Genomic DNA, 21,118 nt, shown 5'->3' on the forward strand with positions numbered 1-21,118 from the left:
GTACAGGACAATCCAATTTGCCATTCAATAGCTTATATAGAAATAAAACAGATGCCTGATTTCTTCTTTTTTCTAAGGCTACAAAGTCAAATCTGCATAGCAGATCAGGGTAATCACAGTTTCTTGCTGATGTGTATTGATGGTATATGGGATACCATATAATGGACCCATATTAATTCTAGTTTTGGCCTCACCTGACTGAAATACAGAGAGGTCAAGGTTAGCATATTACGAAAATTTTTGCAGTTCCTTATTATAAAACCGTATGCGCGGTAAGCTGAATTTATAATATGACTAGTTGTTGCCCGCGGCTTCGCCCGTGTATAATTTGGTAGTTGTAGTACTAAGTAGTACTATGTTGCTGTATCGCTGCTGTTCCAATGTTTTGACATAATCAGAATCAACGAACTTAGGCGTGCGCAGCGTTATAGAACAGCGCTTTCAAAAAATTGTTCTACAACGCCATCTAGTGGCGAGTTACAGAAAAATTGATAGCATAAAAACCTTCTCTATGAAAAATTACTTATGCATGTCAAGTTTCATCACGATCGGTTGAGCGATGTAGAAATTTATCACTAACCAACCAACCAACCAACAAACATCCATTTTTATATATTAGATTAATATGGTAGTTGAAAGTTAGTTGATGATCAAAATAGATTCCTAGATCCCTAATATTCTCAGCTCTTTCCAATATAATGTTGTCGATGTGCTAACGAAATTCTAGTGTATTAAGTTTTCTACTGAATGTAACAATTCTACATTTAGATATATTCAAATGGAGGCGATTCTTGAGACCAATTTTGTAAAAGATCAATCTCCTTTGGCATAATGTTACAATCATCTAAACTGTTTATATATGTATACAGTTTCAAATCATCAGCAAACATTAATTCATTGCAAGTTATTGAGTTGCACAGATCATCAATAAATAGTAAAAACAATAAGGGACCAATATTGGATTCTTGCGGGACTCCCCTGGTTGCTAAATACACATCTGTAGAAAATCCGCGATAAAATACGTATTGATTATGTCCGCTAAGGTATGATTCCAAAAGTTGACAATAAATTTCATTGAACCCCATACAAGAAAGTTTACAAATTAGTAACTTATGGCTGACCCTATCGAATGCTTTAAAGAAGTCCGTGTACACCACATCTACTTGCCCTCTACGGTCTAACGATTCATATAAATATTGATCAAAAACAGCTAAATTACTGATGGTGGATCTAGAGTTCACAAAACCATGTTGGTAATCAGATAGTATATGATACAAAACATTGACGCTAAAATTACCTATTTCATTAAAAACAAATCCACAACTCAGGCTGCTTACAAAATGGTGAATGACATACCTAGTGGAGGGAATTGATCAGTGCAAAGTGCAAACACACTTCCTTGATGAAGAAAAGAGAAATGAAACTTTCTATGTTTTTTATCACTTTTATTTGTAACTAACGTTACTGCAGTTTCGTCCTATACGGACATTTTCCAAACTTATACAATAATGTAAAAAACATAGAAAGTATCATTTCTCTTTTCTTCATTATGATTTCCTACCACGTAGTTACCTCCATCAACACTTCCTTGACTTTATGCGTATCACATGCGATACTCATTAAAAAGTTAAGTCATTATGGTTTGACAGGTATCATTTTGAGTCTCCCCAGCGAAAACAGGTATCAGGGTATTGATCTTAATAATGTCAAATACGTTATCAAACCGATACAACATAGAGTAGGTACCATAGAATTCAGTACTTGGACCTTTTTTATTTATTATCTACATGAACGGCTTATTTCAAAGTATTACACCAACACAATGTACCTATTCTAGATATTTATTGATGACACCACTCTTGTGAAATCGGATGATTTGATGATGACGAAAACAAAAAACTTGTCGAAAGCTGGTTCACACAGAATAGACTCAAATTGAATGAAAGTAAAACACAGAACTTAATTGTTTCCTCAAAATCATTTCATCAGAAAAATCATAATGTATCTTTTCTTAGTCAAATCATCGACGATCGGGTAAACTGGCCCGGCCAAGTAGATTATATAGGTACTTTACACTTACAACACTTTATTCAGTTCAGTATCAAGCCGGTGCCTTCTTTATACATACACATCGTTTAGCTAGAGATACACAAAAACAAACAAAATCAAGAAATACTCCTATAAACATCAATATATAACGCAATATCTGCATATCTGTTGACCCCCCAACGGCACAAACTAGTTGTTAGCAACAAAAATTCTCTGAACCTAAATTTGTATAATATTTTGTATTGTATTGTATTGTATTGTATTTGTATAATATGGAATTCAATGAATTCAAAACAGTCATCAAAAAGTTTTCCCTCGAGTTTCTACAAGCAAGTTTATCAAAATACTCATAATATATTATTTTTCAGCATCAAATGATTATTTGGTCAGCCAATAATTATTTTCAAATAATAATTTTAATGTATTATTTTAATACATCCCTTCTATTGCATAAACGTAACATGGTTAAATGAAACAGACTCGCTCGTAATTTTTTTTTAGAAATAATTTTGTCAAATTCAAGTTACATATTACTATATTCCCACACAGATAAATCTTGCATCAAGCTTTTTTATCATGTAAATTGTCAAAGTAATAAATTGATGGGTTTGGTTTCAATTTAGTTGCACTATTTGAATCTAACTTCGACTAGGTTAAGTTACAGGTTAGTTTTTGTTCCATTAACAATGATTATATATACTAAATAAATTTGAAGTTAATGCAACGTGATAACCTCTATTGTACCGAGTGACAAGTGTACATGCTAGGAGATTGCTGTCTACAGCCGCTGATTATAATTTGCACTTAGAAAGTTTGAAAACATTTAATTTTAAACCAAACCCAAAGAATTATTTCGAAAAAATACGTAGTTAGTTGAACTGTTAAAATATGATTAATTACTACCGTTTTCTGTTAAATGCTCGATCTACCCACAGATTCAGTGCAAAGGTGTGATCACACTGTTGAACTTTCTAAATAGGTGAACGCGGGTAGGCATGAACATAAATAAACGTGAGATGTCACTTCGGGGATACCATTATCATAAATTCAAGACATTTTTAATGATTTATACGCAACCTTTGCGTAACACTTCGGTATATTCAAGTTTTTGATTACTTATTTTTTGCTTCATCTTGTCGGTAGTCAAATAACGTTGCATCGCCAAAACCAGCATTTTTGGATATATTCTACGCCGGAAGTTTCAGATTTACTCTTTTGGAGGGTGATTTTCTCTGACGCCATTATTATTTTAGTTTGATTTTACCCAAATGTAAATTTTAATCTGGACCTGGCCAAGAATCAAAATAGGTACTATATCCACCTGTAGGCAGATATTTGATTGATGGTTCACGATTCTAATTAAATAAAAAGAAAACTGCAAATGAAATATTATCGGCTGCGCCAAAGTTGTATAGAAACCCTTTTGTTTTGCCAAAAACTCTCGATGCCAGAAATGAGCTCAACCCAACTTTGTACATCTGTTGATAGATGGCGCAACAGAAATCCGTTATTCGTATTTCATCCTGATCTTTAATTCACAAACGATAATGGGAAAAATGTTGTGCTCGATCATTCAAATCCTTAAAAAATAACCCTGTTTATAGTCTATATACAAAGATAATGATATAAATCAGACAATGATAAAGCTCATAAGACAGTAAATGGTTTAGTTCAGCTTCTCTTCAAGAGATGGCGAGGTATGTCTAATAAAAGAAGTAAGAACAAGAAATGTTACATTACTTCAGCTTCTGTCCGTGCGATGGCGCAACATGATTTTTCAAAATTTCAGTCCCTACAATGAAAAAGATGAGTAAATATTCAAAAAAAAGTAGTTTCAACACAAGTAGCAAAATATTTCGCATGGTGATATGCAAATTCCAAATTCGATGTAGAGGATCCTAAGGGTAATCTCTTCAAAAATTAATTATCACTAACAACTTCTAACACGTTTTGCTGTAATTTTACATGTCTAATCGGACATGTCTGAAGGAGCTTTTGTATTGTGAAATAGGTTTTATTTGTGAAAATTTCATAATAGTATTATTAAACAGGTTTATAATAGATTTTCATCAAATATCATTATAAATCAAGTATATGTGATATGAATCGCACGTTAAAAGGTAAGATCTCTTTAATCCTCATCTCACAAGTTTTGACTTTTGAGAGTTGTTCGAATGGGGATAAAACATCCCATTCCTGTTGAAGATGTTTTCCAATAATTAATTTATAGTTCGGTTTTCGTTTATCTCAGCGTTGCTGCAATGCATGATTATGTCAATTCTTAATAATTTGATTCAGTTATACTATTATTTATAATAACCCACATTTTTCTGTCACATTTCCTGTTTTTATAAAGGTTCGAAAAGTTGAAAATCTGCAATGCTATAAAGTGTGTTTCTGAATAAGCCTAATGCTTTCGCTTCTCAGTTTTCCTAGAAAAATGGGAATCAAACAACATACATTTTCGAAATTTTATTCCATATAAAACACAACAAATAGAAATAAACAAAATCTGAAAATACCTCCTCAATAAATTAATTTTGCAACCAGTTCGGTCAATTTAAATAACTGTCATATCAGCCTTATACCATAATATTTCTTCCTAGTCCATTTGTCCTCTGATCCAATCCCATGTTCCTTAGTTTAGACAATGGCTTGATATCAATACAACGCCTCTGTGAATGGAAGGTTGAAACTTGTAGGATCTCATTATTTCATTATCAAGAGTGGGGAAGGAGCACAAATTATCACATCAGGAAAATTTTATGCACCTTGGCTGGACTTTTCAAAAGGCACAGTAAAATTTGAAATATTTGTTTTGAAAGGGAAAATACAAAGTGGTATAAAAACATAAGAAGTTTTAATTCTCATTTTTCAAAATCAATAGTTCCATAGGAATGAAGAGAAAATTAAATCAAAAACTAAAAAAAGAATATACAATTTATTCTTATAAGAAAACAACAATAGAAACATCATCTGGCGAACTGTCTCCTCTCCCCGTTGGGCCTCTTCTTCTGTATCTGTCTATACACTGTATTCTTCCTAAAGGTTTTGGAATCCACCGAGTTCATATTCTTGTAATAGCCGAATCCTCCCCCTCCTGTTCGTTTCTCGGGGCGCTCGCCCTTTTTCACAGAAACTTTCAAATCTACAGCTGGCGGCACCTTGAATCCAAAAGACAGGGCTACCTTAGCCAGGTCAAGAGTGCTTATGTCGAATATCGTTTTCAAATGGTGAGAATCGTAGGCCCTCGTATAAGCTTTGAAAGCCTCTTTCGCAGACATGTTCAAAAAGTAATTCTTCCCGATGAGTTGTTCCAGCTGGAATGAAAAAGATGAATCTGAAATATTTCACTAAAAAATATACCAAGATTATAGTGAATTTCTTTTGTTTGCCGATGACCTGAAGATGTTAAAAGTTACTCATGACTCGACTGATACAGAATTATTATAGTACGATTTATATAACTTTGTTCGCTGATGTGATATAAATCTACTGCAATTGAATATAGACGTATGTCAAAAATTCACTTTTTTCCTAAACAAAAATCCCATTACCCGCCATATAAAATCAATCAACCAGAACTGAAAATATTACTTCTAAAGCACAAAAAATGTTAGGTTTCATTCTTAGATCTGCAAATGAATTATCTCTCACTCCAATAAAAATCATATATTGTTCAATTGTTAGATCAATAATCGAATTCCACAATTTGTTGCCCTTCATATCATGTGGATATTGATATGCTTGAAAGCATATCAGAGTACATTAAAACTCTGCATGTAAACTGGGATATCATTTTGGTAAATATGACTATAAAGTTATATTGGACATTCTTAACTTGAATACTCTGGCTCATAGAATCAATCGAACTTCTAACGTTGAATTTGAATCCAAGGAGAACAAGAAATTCGGATATCTTCAAAGTACCCTTTTGTCGCACCAACTATGGCCGGAATAAATCTGTAGGTAGAATTTTGAATCTCGCAAATACATACAATGTAGATTTAGAATTTTTTAACTTAATTTTACGATTTTTTTTCATTTTATATATTTTTTCCCTAAACCTAACTTAGATTACTGTTAAATACATATGTGTGAACTAGTAAATAACAGGCATTGCGTTAAATAAATAAATGAATAAATAAAATATTTTTTTCATCTCCTATAATTGTTCACAATTGCTTTCATAACCTACACAAAAAACCAGTGCATATTGATATTTCATTAGAGCTAGAGTTTCCAAACAATATTCACTAAAAAACGTTGAGAACTCATATTTATTTCTGTTTTTCACGGTAAATGATAATTTTGTCAGGGAGAACCGAGAAATCTTTTGCTGCCTATTTTCCATTAGAGGGAATTAACATTCTCAGGGACACAATAAATTCTATTATCTCACCTGTGCCTGGATATCAGATATTTTGCTCCAACTAAACTCAAACTCGTTCAGGGGCACTTTAGCTTGCTTCAGATACCTCAAAAATCCAAGCTCTTCAGGCCTGAGGATCAAAAGAGCGTGCCCGCTGCTCCCCTCGCCTCTGGCCGTTCTTCCGACTCGGTGAATGTACTCCTTGGGATCATCTGGAGGGTCGTATTGAACAATCCAGTCTACGGCAGGGATGTCCAACCCTCTAGCAGCAACGTCCGTACAGAGAAGGATCCCCGTTTCCGCATTGCAGAATTGGAAAAAGGTGGTCGTACGTTTAGTTTGTTTTTGTTTGCCCTGAAAAAGATTGATGTGAAAAAAAAATCACTCGTTCCATTTTGCTTGATTACAGCAATGGTTTCGATACCACATATTTGTCTACCTCAGAGCTTGGTATCTCCTTCAGATAATCATTAATCCGAACGATGTCAAAGTGCCATAGTTCCATTAGGACTACTACTTTTTGACCTTGATATCATACAAAATTCTACACTGATGACATATTTTATTTTGTTTCATTTTATTTCTTATAATTTAATAATGCTAATTTAAGTTAATTGCTAATATGCTAATCATACTAATTTATCTTATCACTCGTGAAATGCATAACCAGATATGTTTCATCATCTCAAAAATATTGCTATATTTGTTATCTATACCTAATTGGCACAGTCTATAATTATTTATGTTCTGTATTGGCTTTGTCCCGTTGAATAATTTTAAAAAAAATTGAATTTTGAACAAAAAATCGGCGAATGGAAGTTGCTTAGGAATCAACAAAGATGCAAGTTTACTGAAACATGTTATATCAGGTGACGAAACATGAGTTTATGCATATTATTGCAAAACTAAGGTCCAATTACCCCAGTATACGCATTCTGGTGTGCCAAGACCAAAAAACGGTTAATAAAGAGTACCACCTACAAGTTCAACGCAGATGGCCTGAAGCAATAAAAAAACACTACTGTATTTGTGGACAAATAATTCATTGCTTTTGCAATGCACCTGCTCACATTTCATATTGCTTGTTCTTGAACTTTTGGTCAAAAACAATACTGTAACGATGCCCCAGCTTACATATTCACCAGATAAGGCACTGTGTGACTTTTCCTATTCTCAAAAATAAAGAGAACTTTGAAGGCCGTCATTTTGCAAGCATAGATGACATTAAAAGGGCATCGCTGAAAGATCTGAAGTTATCCCAAAGATCGAGTTTGGAAATTGTTGAGGGGATTATTTTGAAGGTGATAACATTAATGAATACGAATGAATGAATATTTTTTCTAGGAACGAAAATTTCCATAATTTTCTGAACATAGCTCGTATATCTAAACACAATTCAGCTAGTACCTTTTCATATAAGACAGTTGAATAGTATACCCTTTATTTCAAAGAGATCAACTTTAAAACAAAGTTTTCCAATGTACTGTATTATTCTTTGTTATAATAATATAACTCATTTATTTGTATTCAATGTGTTACGTTGTATTTTTCCATTTATTCTAAAAGTTTTTAAAGGCTGTGTTAAAAGAACAGCTTTCACAGTTGAATCTCGCCAATTCATAATATTTAACTTGTTTATTTTTCAGTTGAACTCACTTTTGCAGTAATAACTTATTCGAGGGAAGAATTTATCTAAAGTTTAAAAGTTGGAAAACTGAACGTCACAAAGTTCTAGTTAAAAAATATATTTTAGAGACAAATAAAAGACTATTGCATCAGGCTGCTGAATATTTAAATATTAATCTGTTGACTTATTCAAGTTTTCCAAAAGTTAATTTTGACAATTATATACTTACATGAATACACATAACAGGCAAATCAATGTAATTGAACAACTCATGATGATATTTAACTGACATACAGGAACTGAAAAACACCATGACCTTCTTCTTCCTGTTCTTCTTGAGGAACGTGAACAGAACCAACAGACGTTTCTCTGAAGGACATACTACATAACCTTGTTCTAACCCGGACACCGTTGCTTCTGCTTTAGAATCATCCACTCCAACATAAATCGGTTCTTTCTTCAATGCCAGCGCTGCTAGAGCGTCCGTTTTTTTGTTTTGGGTCGCACTAAACAACATCGTTTGTCTACGTTCTAAAAAAAAGATAAAAAACTCATCGTAAAGTAATAAGGTGATGAAATTTTTCTGGCTTTAGAGTATTTCTGAAGGAATCTCCAGTTTTATTGTTATATGATTCTTTGTTATTCTGTAACAAGTAGGATCGAATATCCAAAAAATGAACAGAAAGTAGCTTTCAAATCACATCAATCAATAATTTTATTATGTTTCGGAAATTTGATCAACAAGATGATGGAAACTGGGATGTCTGGGAATTCAGAATACATCAAGTTATTCGACAATATTTCTATAGATGATGCCACATTTTTTCAACTGGAATATTTCCTAGTAAACGTGTCTCGTTTGCTGATGACACAACTCTTATATTTTTCGAAAATAATCCTTTATTCTGAACCACTACCTCTGTAAAATCTTTGGAGTTCGGAAGTTTTAAACCAACTATAAAAAAAACTTACTTGAAAATAGTTTTTATACAGTCAAAAATTATATTGACAAAGCTGGAGTATTAATAATAAAGTTTTTATTATTTTTTATGTTTACAGAATTCAGCAGAACTATGCATCATCCTACTCTACTAGATATAATAAATCAGAGACAAAGAAATTTGAAAATTAAGAAAATAAATGATGCACCTTAACTCCCGAATAATTTACATTGTTCTAAAACAACTATATATTGAAAAAGGGATATTTTTAGGAGATATTGGTTTTTGGAAAAAAAGTTTTTTTTATTATGATAGATTGCCATCTAAATGAATTTTTAAATCAATACTCCTTTGTATATAACGTATATCTACTTACTTGGTAAAAGATTAATTATCTGTTTCATTTCCTCCTCAAAACCTACTTCCAATATACGATCTGCTTCGTCAATTATCAAACATTGTAAATTTTTATACAGGAAATCCGGAGTGTTCTGCAAATGATCCAGTAGCCTACCAGGAGTAGCAACCAGAATATTGATACCTTTTGAGAGCTTTTGCGCCTCGGTTTGTCTAGCTGTGCCCCCCATGACCAAACCATATGTGTGATGGTGGTACTTCATCAGTTCCTTGAGGACTCCGAACGTTTGCATCGATAACTCTCGGGTAGGGGAAATTATGATAACACCCGTACCTTTAATTGAAAGAAAATATTAATAACTAAATCTGTACTGGGACAACGACCTTACCGTTTCGAGGCATGAATTTCAGTTTGTAGATCAAATCTATGGCTGGAATGAGAAAGGCAAGTGTTTTTCCTGAGCCAGTTTTTGCAGCTCCAACTAAATCTCTACCTTCCAACAGTGGAGGTATGGATCTCGCTTGTATTTCTGTCAGTGTCTTGAAGCCCATGTCTTCAATAGCTTTTAACGTATTTTCGCAAACTGTATCTTTGAGTGACTCAAATGTGGAATTGCTTAGAATTTCTAATGCAGACTTTGATCCTGGTACTAGAAAACAGATTCTATTGAGTATTGAAACAATGTATGAATGCTTCAATTAGTTTTTTGTGTAATACATTTCAGAAAAATTGTGTACTCATTATTCTCAACTCAAGAATATAATAATTCGAGGAGATTTGTATTCGCCTTTGTGTCATCATGTAATAAGTCAGAAGTCAATATTATGAAAAGAAATATTATACAAACATTGGCTAATTGAAGAGATTATCCAATGCAAAAATTTTAAAAATAAAAGTGGTAACGCTATTGATATTCCAGTCATTGAAGGTTGTCTGCTTTGAATTTTTTGATCTCTTATCAATTAACGTGAAATTTAATTAAATCAACAAAGATATAAACATTGTGTTATAAAAAGCGAACCACTCCTCCTCAACCATCCAACACTTTACTTTTTGGACATGTTGAGATACTACTTCCGACATCGTAGTTATTTCAGAAGCTGATAGATAATTAATATTAGTTTTGTATGGACTTGCTAAAAACTTACAACTGAATAAACTGAGTTGTGTTCAAAATAGCCCAACCAATGAATCAAAAACATTGCAGAAAGTTGTCATCTCTGATAAACACATTAAAAATTGGAGGTTGTGAGAATTTGTAGGTAATAGATGGATATATCTGTTAAAAAAAAATCTGTTCTGGATAATTCAATTCCAAAGTATAGGTAAGCATGCATGCTCAAAACAGAAAACAACTGTCAAAGAAATGTGTTAATTAAAGAGAAAAATTGCGACATTGAAAAGGCACAAGGTTTTCAGAAAATTTAAATTTACGTTTTAACTCTCTCACAGGGATTAAAGGTAAAAAAACACTATATTACCAGGAGTTTAAATTGAAAATTTGTTAAAATGTTTTAATGAAATACTCACACCCATCTTGAAGATCTGTTTCGCTGGTTTCAGCATTTTGGTTTTCCAACGAAATGTCTGATTCAATTTGAGGCTCTTCTCCATCAGAATCATTGACGGAGACTTTTTCCAAATCGAGTTCTTTCTTTTTCTTCTTTGATTTATTTTTTTCTGAAAAATACCTGATATTATAGCAGTAGTTACAGTATTTTTGATGTGGTTCAAATTTTCAAATGGAAAACATCAATAAAAATTGTAAATGCTAATACTACAACAAAACTGATTTTATTAACTTGATTGTATAATTTAATGTGTCATCTAGCTCCTAGCCTTTTTGTAGAAAGTTTATTATAGGCATAGGCTATATATATAGAAAAAAAAATGTGAAGTTTTCTTTTATGTAGAGTAGGATACTGATCACTCAACGCCAGAACAGTAATTGAGGATTTACTTCAGACACTGACAAAATTTTACTAGATTCAGTTCAACTAATAAAAACGTGTGCATTTAAATATGTCTCACTTTTAGATGGACCCTCGTCATCATGTTCCTGACTTCTCTTAACACCTTTTCCTAGGATCTCTTCAGATTCTGCAACAATGAAAATTTTGATAGATTTGTCTACTTTTAGTTTGTTTTACTAACCTTTTAGCTTTTTTTCCTCCTCCTTTTTCTTAACTAGTTTCAACTTCTGTTTTTCACGATTTTTAATTTTTCGCATAAGAACTTTTTCCGGAACAGACATAGTTTTTCAGTAATCAAAATAATATATATATATATACGTTAATAAAACCCTATAACCTGTAACTACTTCCAACCCCGCACGTGTTGACAAACATTTGACAATTTTATTCTACTTCCAGTTATTTTCAAGTTTATGGCCTCAGCTGACAGATTTATTAGACTCCTCTTCTTGTTAAAGGATGGTGGTGTGCGATGCAAACCTCTAGGAAAAATGTCCAGGAGAACAATCAGGCTGCATCCCGATTGTCTCCTAGGTGCGTTAATGGCACCATCTTACGGTAACGTCAAAACTATCTCACTTGATTCACAAAAATTTTCAAATCAAAAGCGCAATGACCAGCGCAAGTCACCAGTGTATAGACATCTTAATTGGGACTGTGGACAAGACAACTGTTCAGTATTGAACACACTATATTAGATATTCATTTTATATTTTGAAGTGTATTTTGTTATTGTAAAAAACAAGATAGTTTTTGAATAAATAGTTTTGACAAGTTTACAATAATTTGATATTCTGACAACTTTACAGTGATTCATAAGTTATACATAAACAACAACAATGACAAGACAAGATGTATTTGTTTTCAAAGAAGATATATGGCCTCGGTAACAAACATATATGTATTGATAAAGATTTTCTCTTCAATATATCATATTTTTTATGTTTATACATTTGTAATTTTGGTTGTACAGATGGTCACACAATCAGAAGAATAGGGAAGAATTTCTATGGCCATCCTGAATGAACTGAACCTGAACCACCCTGAACCTGTTACCTAGGTTTCATAGGTGTTTTTGTGAAGTATATTTCAAAAAAGTTGCCTAGTTAAGTTTGAATTCGATATGTTCAATGATAATCATCCAGGAATAAGAAATGTACGACACAAATACGTTTCGGAATCATTTAACAAATTTATGGAAACTGGATCTGTTAACAATAAAAAGCATAACCGTTCGGGAGTTATCAACGATGAAGCTATTTGTGCTGCAGTTTTAGGGCACGTTGGACTAATGGAAAATTCGCAATCTCTCACTGAGTTATCTCGGGAATCAGGAATCAGTCGTACAAATGTTTTCAGTATCCTTCATAAGTACAAATTTCATCCATATAAAATTAGACTAGTTCATGAATTGAACGAAGATTATTGCGATATAGACGTATCGAGTTTTGTGAAAGTCTCACTGAACGGATCAACTTTTGCATCACAATTTCTTATATAAAATTTTCGGATGAATGTACGTTTAGTTTGAATGGAGAGGTGAATCGACAAAATTGTCGATATTGGAATGATATGAATCCTCATTTATACCGTCAAGTTCATACCCAACGACCTCAAAAATTTAATGTTTGGGCAGGAATTTTAGGTGACTGATCATAGGATCTTTTTTATCGATTTTGACTAGTGATAACTATTTGGATATGTTGGAGAATCGAATAATATCGTGCATCAATAGGGTAATTGATGAGGATTTAAATGTATTCAAAAACGAAATAGTTTTTCAGCAGGATGGTACACCTCCTCATTATGCAGCTCCAGTGCGACAATTTTTGGACGATCATTTTCCTGGTCGCTGGATTGGCAGAAGAGGTCCTACAGAATGGCCACCAAGGTCTCCGGATCTCACTCCTGTAGATTTGAAGTCTAAAGTGTATGAGACAGAATCAACAACATTAGAAGATTTGAGAAAGAATATCATGCGGCATTGCAGAGAAATAACTCCCGAGATTTTCAACTATGTGAGGACGGCAATGGAAGCTTGTTTGTACCATTGTATGGAAGTTGGTGAAAACGTTTTTAAACATATAATATAAAAAGTTTTTTTTCTCTCATTGTCCAGTCATCAGATTTTGATTCAAGAATTAGTAATAAATCTCTTTTTCTGATTTATTGCTACCATATTTGTCTTAAGAACGAGCATTTCAAAATATGGCTCTTGTATAATTGTTGACCTGTTTTTTTTATTTTTCCTGCAAATCATTTTTTAAAAGTTATTCAGGATGGCTCGTTTTCAACTCAAATAATTTGTAGCTCCCGAACCATAAGCTTCAGACCATTATGTTTTATACTATGTTGAAATCTGCTCATCATGAGGCATCTGATAATGTGAAACTATATGGGGTGATCCATTAAAAAAAAATAGGTGACAAGCTCTGAGGGTGCGATAGAGGAAGTAACATCAAATGTGAATATGTCAAAATGTGTCCCCCTGTATACTATTGTTGTGTTTTTTATTTTTCCTGAAAATCATTATACCAAAAGTTATTCAGGGTGGTTCGTTTAAAATGGAATGCATATTTTACAATATATACATGTCTGAAGGAATCTGAAATCGAAAAGCAATGTATGATATTTATCCATATCATACATATAGGTACCACGTTTTTGCTCAAAACCCTGTAACCGATGAATAATTGAAAATAGAGGAAGTTAAATAAAAGTTTGTTATTCTAAACTTGTATAGATAGGTATAGGTATGACTTAATTATTTCACCTCAAACGGAAACTCGATATAAGTAACACACACACACACCCTGTATATCGAGATATCAAAATTATATCTTATGAGCTCTATAGAGTGGTAATTATTTTACAGAGATAATAGGAATATCCACTCCTCAAATATGAATTTAGCTTGAAAAAACAAAGAATGTGTTCCAATCATTGACTTGTAGTCCTGAGTCTTGACAGTCACAATAACTGTTTATCAACATCTATTTGTTTATTTATTGCCTTTCCTAATATTTTTATTAAAATGTAGGTAGGCACCTAGGTAGTAATGAAGGTAGGTAGATTCAATAATTCAATCCGTAGACAAACTTAGCAGCAAGTTCTTTGTCTTTTTCAATAAGCTTCAATCAGGTCAAATCTGTAGTCGAAACTATAAATTCAACAAACACCTGTTAGGTGAATATCTATCAACCTACTACAAGAACTCTTACACTCAAGCGAAAATGAGGGCAAACTTAAAAGGCCCAAAAATTAATGCTCGGAACAAAGCCAAACGCCGTCATTTTAAAGTTACGCAACATGACATAGGTAGGTATAACGCAGATAAAACCATTCAAATTCCACCTCATAAAAACGATACAATGGAATAATTTCAAAGAGAGGGTCGAAAAAATCCGCATAAACAGTGTTAAAGCAATAAAAACACCCAAAGCCATCTGTTCTGTTTGCTAATGAATGAAAAGAAAGGGAATCAGAGACGCGTTGTCTGGCCTAGCAGGCTTGGCGACAGAATGTCTGGTGTGACCACGCGCTGTGTTGCCAGCTCCCCACATTCCTTTGTTGAAACAAGAAGATAATTAGTTCAATTCGCGTTTTTTGAAGTTTAACAGTTATAAAAATTTGAAGGAGAAAAGTTTAGAAAGAGTATTATGGTGGTTTGATGTGTTTTTTGCGGTTTGGAAAAGTAGGCGAAAACTATTTTCCACCGGCAACGCCGTCGGTAAACTTGTTTCACAAACGGATGTCGAAGCCGCTCCACCGCCGAATCAAGTCTCGAAATACTCTCTCTTCCTGGCGCCATTCCGTCTAGTCAAGTCCGACGTGCGAGAGAGAGAAGACGCTTCTTTGATTCCTTCGCGAAATCCACTTCGAATCCCTCTCGATGGCGTGAGTATACAGTTTAGTCAGCAGAGTGGGGGTTTTCTCTGAATCGTGACGAAAAATGGTTGCTACATAGCTGGCAGATAGACTTCTCGGCGTTATTTTCGTTGTCTTTCGACGGATTATTTTGTTTTAAAAAGTGCACGAGTGTCGGAAACGGTTCGAAATGGCTCACGGACTGAATTCGGTGCTGAAACGAGGTGTAGCCAGCGTGAACTGCAAAAGCGAGAGCAAAGGTGTCGGGTCACGTCGCATTTTCGCCCCGCATTTCAAGTTGCAAGTGCTCGATTCCTATAGAAACGACGCGGACTGCAAAGGTAACCAGAGAGCTACTGCCAGGAAGTATGGCATCCACCGCCGCCAGATCCAGAAGTGGTTGCAGGTGGAAAACACCCTTCGCAATGCCGTGATCGGGGCCAAGGAAAAGTCCGAGTGCGAGAGAAAAGCGTGCGACTTGGAGGTGACCTTGAACGTCAACAGACAGCGGGACGACGAGGCCCGGGTTCCGGCGCTAACGCAGAGCCCTGCGGCGGTCCAGTTCGCCTCCCCGCTGCCCCTCGACTTCACGACGCACAGCCGCGGTCACGCTAGCCCGATCGTCGCCAGGCCGGAATCCCCTCTCTCCCCGCCCGTGCCTATGGATTTGTCTTTCAAAAGACCTACTTCGCTGCCCGCTAGCGCACCTGTGTGCTACGCGCCGCTGCCCCCCCCGGCGGCCCCCTCGCCGCCCCGACCTCAGCCCGACGTGTGGGACCTGTCGACGAAGAGCTTCAAGAGGGAGTGTCCCAGCCCGGTCACCTCTCCGAAGCCCGTCAAGCTGTTCAAGCCGTACCTGGACGACCTGAAGGAGCCCGAGTTGACCAAACTGGAGCCCCCTTGCTGCTCTCTCGTTCAGACCCCCTGCGACGCCTTCTGCTACGACAACAACAACGACGTTAAGTCCGAGTACGGCGGCTCCTACACCTTGCACGAGCTGCAGCCGAATTCGCCCGTCAATTACTATTACTACCCGCCTTTCGCGGCGGAGTACGACTGTGGGACCTGCTGCTTCGAGGAGGCCTGCGGGGGCCAGGGCTTGGCCCCGCTCAGGCAGAGGCAGAGGTACAGCCTGGACTTCAAGCTGAGCGCCATTGACTGTTATTACCAGGACTCCGTATGCAAGGGAAACCAGAGGGCGGTCGCGTCCAAGTACAACATTCACCGGAGGCAGATTCAGAAGTGGCTGAAACAGGCCGAGGAGCTGAGGATGAGGAACGAAACGGTGAAACAGACGCACGCTGTTAGGTAGGATCGTCGCCACCTTTGTTTTTGTTAGCGTTCGAAGCCAAGAGTCTATTAGAGTTAAGTTGAAACATATCTTGTTTGCCTTATCGAATGAAAATATGGGTGCTAATTTAAGAAATTTGCTCAGATTACATACATAAATATATATGTGCCTTGCTAGGTTTTAAGAGAAAACGTGCCAAAAATTGTAAACGGGAGGCAGCTGTTGGGATACCTGAAAATTACGCAATATTACATTATGTTCACTTCGTTTTTGTCTTCCTACTTTGCCATATACACGGTTTGTTCATCATTGCCAAAATATTTATTATTTATTTTTAGGAGTGTTCATTGATTAAAAGCTAATTTTACGCGAGATGTATATTTATATGTTATTAAAAAAATGCAATTGGATGAATCGTCGCGATGTCCCTTGAAACATTTGTAAATATTGATTTTTATCTGACACTATTTACGAAAATATGTTGTGACCTTATAGGTTGTGAGTGAGTTGTTTTTTATCTTCCTGTATATACTTGATACGAAACTTTTTATAGATATTGTATAGTTTTATATGATATATTTTATAGAGTATATTAATAAAAATACGAGTAAACGAAAACAGCGTTTTTTCTATATCTATAAATAAACATTGCCAATCCGATAAGATTGTGCAGGCCTTTGTTTGAACTATGGAATGATTAATGTGCTATTTATTACGTATGAAAGTAGACAAAGAAAATGGTAAATGCTGAACGAACACTCATCTGTCACCAGTTTTTATGAATACTTAATGAAATTAAATTGTAAAAACATTTGGAGCTGAGCACAAAACGGGTTGTTGACCCGGTCCTACAAAATAAATTGGTTTTAGATCTTATAGAACAAGTTATCTCATTCTTATTCACTCGTACATAAAGCATTTGAACATCAAAGAATGTTTTGAACTCGTCAAATCATACTCGGTCATTGATTTATTTTTTGTAGATACTCATAGGTAGGTATCAGGTGAGTAGGAAGCGCAGAAGGACTACATATTTTTATCATCTGTTTTTTGAAATTTCGAGTTGAAAGTCGAGATTATAGTTGAAAATTTTGAGGTTATAGTCGAAATTTCGAGTTTACAGTGAAGATTTTAAGTCAAAATTTCAAGATTCGCGGTTGAAGTCGAAATTTGAGACAAAATATCGATGTTTAATTCGAATTTTCAAGAAAGCAATCGAAATTTCGTAATTAAAGTCGGAATTTCGAAATTTATAAGACGAAATATCGATGTTTAAGTCTAAATTTAAAGAAATAAATCGAAATTTCGAGGTTAAAGTCGGAATTTCCAAGAAACAAATAATGAAAACGTGTAGAATTTAATGTCGAAATTTCGCGTTTACAGTCGGCATTCATGTCAAAATTTCGAGATTAGTCGAAATTTAGGACAAAATATCGATGTTAAATCGAATTTTCAAGAAAGACATCCAAGTTTCGACATCCAATATTTCGAAATTTAAACGAAATATCGATGTTTAAAATTTTTTTTGAAAAATATATTTTCAATCGAAGATAAAAAGTTAAATACTCTTCAAATATTCGAAAAATTGATTAATCGCTGTAAAAGCAGAAAACGAAAAAAAATGTTCTGTAGAAAAAGATTTTTATTTCTTTGGAACCACACATTACTCTTGTTATTTTCCAAAATTTTCATTGATAATTATACGAACTGTTTTCTCAAAATTTCGTTGAAAAATTAAAGCTTATTTTTTTCTTGTCACAGTGTTACCAACTGAATATTTCTTTGTGCTAAGCGCTCATTGGAAATATTTGAATCTTTTCGCCACATATAAAATCAATTTCTTTTCGACCCCGAGGACACCACATAATTTAGGTACAAATCTAGGATTCACAAATAATACAATTTTGACAGAATAGTTCAACACTGCACGTAATATGAAATTTATTTGTCATGGCCTACATAATTTATTAAATTAATAACACTTAGGTTGACTTGTATAGCACTGGTTGAATATACAGGGTGTATCTTAAATGATGTCATCATTTTCAGGTGGTAATTACTTGTCATATTTAATGAATAAAAAGTTCACATGAACGCGTGTCCTAACTTGCTTCGTTTCCGAGTAACGGGGTGTCAGAGTTAAACGAAAAACATTGTTTTTCACAGTTATTTTCGCCTATTTTGTTTAAACTATGTGTGCTTGTTATGAGTAACAAGGGGCTTTTTTTTCATTAAATTGGATTTGGAATTTTAATTCCAGTGGCGTCGCTGAGGGTTACTTGATTAATATTTATGATAAAACCATTGTACGCCACTGTTTTCGATAGGTTTCATGTTATTTGAAATAGGTAGCTGAATTTTTACGAATAAGAATCAGTGGCGTAGAAATGGGGAATACGCATCTTTTAAATTCAAAAATGTGTTTTGATATTCGTCTCCATTTGAACAAACTTTGAAATGAAAATCTGTTTGAAAAGTATGTTGAATACGTATTCAAACCATAGGCGGATCCAGCCAGTTTTAAAGGGGGAGCTGACCAAATGATAACTTTAGCAATGACTGATAAAAATATAGTTTCAATTTTTTTTACTTTCATGCGTGAATAATGCCGTATTTCCAAATGTTTATTAATCTATGTAAAATCCACAGACTGCGGCCACAATTGAAATCGTTAATTTTATCCGGAGAACGAAATCAATGAATTTGCATGCGTGAAGATATTCAATACACATACGGAGTGTTCTTTAGCAGCGCGCCCCTGATATTTTAGTTTTTTACAATTCAAATAAAAATACGTTACAATTGATTTTCAGAAGAAACGTTCATTCGCGAGCATTGTATCATCTTATACGAGTATATTACTCCTAATATCTCTGTAAACGCGACTTGTAATTTTGCAGTACTTATGTATTGACAACATGAATTCTACAGACTTACCTGACTTGCGAAACACGACTTTACTGATTCATGAATCCACCCTAAGACGATTAAAGTTCTGGAAATTTTTCTCTTTACGTTCTCTAAACACAAAAAATCACTTGAACAGATGCTCTGATAATTAGCTTCGTTTATTGCGGAATGTTGAAAAACCCAGAAAAACATCATGACCTTCAATCGCTACACGATAGTATGCAGTATACCACTTTTTGAATATCCCTTGTAACTTATGAACTTAGGAACCTCTGGTGTAGTAATGAATATAACTGGAGTTTTTCCCAACACCAAACCGTTATTTTAACACCTCGACACGTGTTTCGATCACCAGGTGATCATCTTCAAGAAGAAGATTAAACTGAGGATTAAACAAGAGGAGTTTAATCCTCCTCTTGAAGATGATCACTTGGTGATCGAAATATGTGTCGAGGTGTTAAAATAACAGTTTGGTGTTGGAAAAAAACTCCAGTAATTCTCATCCCTTGTTACCTCAACGTCATTAACGAGATACAGGCGTTCGCCTAGGCTCAGAGAGATATTGAATCCTTTGTGGAATTAACAAATACCGAATTTTCATATTTCCTATATTCATTATCCAACGAACCAATATACACACCGCAGGCCCATGCTAAATTTAAGAACTCAGATTTCCTTATTAATCTTTGCTATTCTTTTCTGTATTAACTAACTCATCCACACATGTCGTATCGGTAATTTTTAGTATTTTCAATCCATTTATAAGTTTCGGTTTCAGTAATAATAAACATAATGAAACATTATTGATTGGCATATTGCATATCAATATAGTTTTTTGTGATATAGAAGTATTCTTGTAGTTACATCTTTACAAAAAATTTTTTTTTGGTTATGAAATAATTATATTTTCCTTAGGGAAGATTTCTTTTCCTTTGCCATAACACTGATATCACAGAATAGTAACTATTCTGTTATATAACTATAACAATACTCCCACTTCTCGAGCCTGTACGTGATACATACCCACAGCATAAAGCTCAAACTTTGTGACTGGACTGGTTTATGATGCCCTCCTGTTATCAGTCCGGCCCTGCTAATGAGTAAATTCACATGAGCCTACGGTAATACTACAGTAGAATGCTATACTGTAGTAATACCAAAAAATAACGGATTCGTTCGAATGCGGCATTACTGAAAACTAATGAAAGATATAAGCAACTTTACACTAGAAGTTTTTTTTGTCGACGAATCATCTTTTGACCTATGACTCGTGATACTGTCGATATAGGAATGAAGGCACCTATCTACTTCACATGTCGGTATTGTTTCTGCTCGAGAAAAATTATGACATATTATGTCAAAATAAGTAACACTTGACAGAAAATTGTAACTTTACAAAGACTCGTACACAAGCGCAGAATTTCTCTCGGAGAAGTTGATCTAGCTGATTTGTATTCAAAAACGATAATTGACGTATCAAAAGTACAGAAGATGTGTGAAGTGTGAAAATGCTCTCAAATCCTCGTTTTTTACGTTAACTCTCAGTTATGATACGTCAAATATTAGTTTTGGATTTTGATGCGTCATTTGTCAGTTCTGGGGATCTGGCGCGTAGAGTATCATTTGAAAGTATCTCAAAATGTAACAAAATTGGTTATTTTGAACAGCTGCATGTTCACATTTGTTGCAGATAAGGACTGAGCGAACTGAAACAAAATAACTTGATAAAA

General features: G+C 34.5%; 2 protein-coding genes across 2 annotated transcripts; one reads left to right on the forward strand and one right to left on the reverse strand.

The window, feature by feature from the left end:
- Positions 1-4,976: 4,976 nt before the first annotated feature.
- On the reverse strand, positions 4,977-11,708 carry pit (probable ATP-dependent RNA helicase pitchoune). Its single transcript, XM_074177404.1, has 8 exons — positions 11,502-11,708; positions 11,379-11,447; positions 10,878-11,027; positions 9,736-9,996; positions 9,366-9,680; positions 8,278-8,579; positions 6,452-6,775; positions 4,977-5,369 (listed from the first exon to the last, which is right to left on the reverse strand). Exons 1-8 carry the CDS (start codon positions 11,599-11,601, stop codon positions 5,022-5,024), a joined length of 1,869 nt encoding a protein of 622 aa, XP_074033505.1. The 5' UTR covers positions 11,602-11,708; the 3' UTR covers positions 4,977-5,021.
- A 3,116-nt stretch (positions 11,709-14,824) lies between these two features.
- On the forward strand, positions 14,825-17,096 carry brk (transcriptional repressor brinker). The gene has a single exon (XM_074177405.1). It carries the CDS (start codon positions 15,378-15,380, stop codon positions 16,497-16,499), a length of 1,122 nt encoding a protein of 373 aa, XP_074033506.1. The 5' UTR covers positions 14,825-15,377; the 3' UTR covers positions 16,500-17,096.
- Positions 17,097-21,118: the final 4,022 nt, after the last annotated feature.

The sequence above is a fragment of the Leptinotarsa decemlineata genome, unplaced genomic scaffold (assembly GCF_025532065.1).
Source record: "Leptinotarsa decemlineata unplaced genomic scaffold, Ldec_3_MD MMD2_tig00002974_RagTag_RagTag, whole genome shotgun sequence".
Classification (NCBI taxonomy): Eukaryota; Metazoa; Arthropoda; class Insecta; order Coleoptera; family Chrysomelidae; genus Leptinotarsa; species Leptinotarsa decemlineata.

Excerpts from the sequence above, each read along its gene's own strand:
- brk (XM_074177405.1), top strand. The coding sequence starts at position 15,378 with ATGGCTCACGGACTGAATTCGGTGCTGAAACGAGGTGTAGCCAGCGTG.
- pit (XM_074177404.1), bottom strand. The coding sequence starts at position 11,601 with ATGTCTGTTCCGGAAAAAGTTCTTATGCGAAAAATTAAAAATCGTGAA. Across the intron at positions 11,028-11,378 it reads TGACGAGGGTCCATCTAAAA|AAAAAAATAAATCAAAGAAG; the intron begins GTGAGACATATT and ends GGTATTTTTCAG. Across the intron at positions 5,370-6,451 it reads TATCTGATATCCAGGCACAG|CTGGAACAACTCATCGGGAA; the intron begins GTGAGATAATAG and ends TTTTCATTCCAG.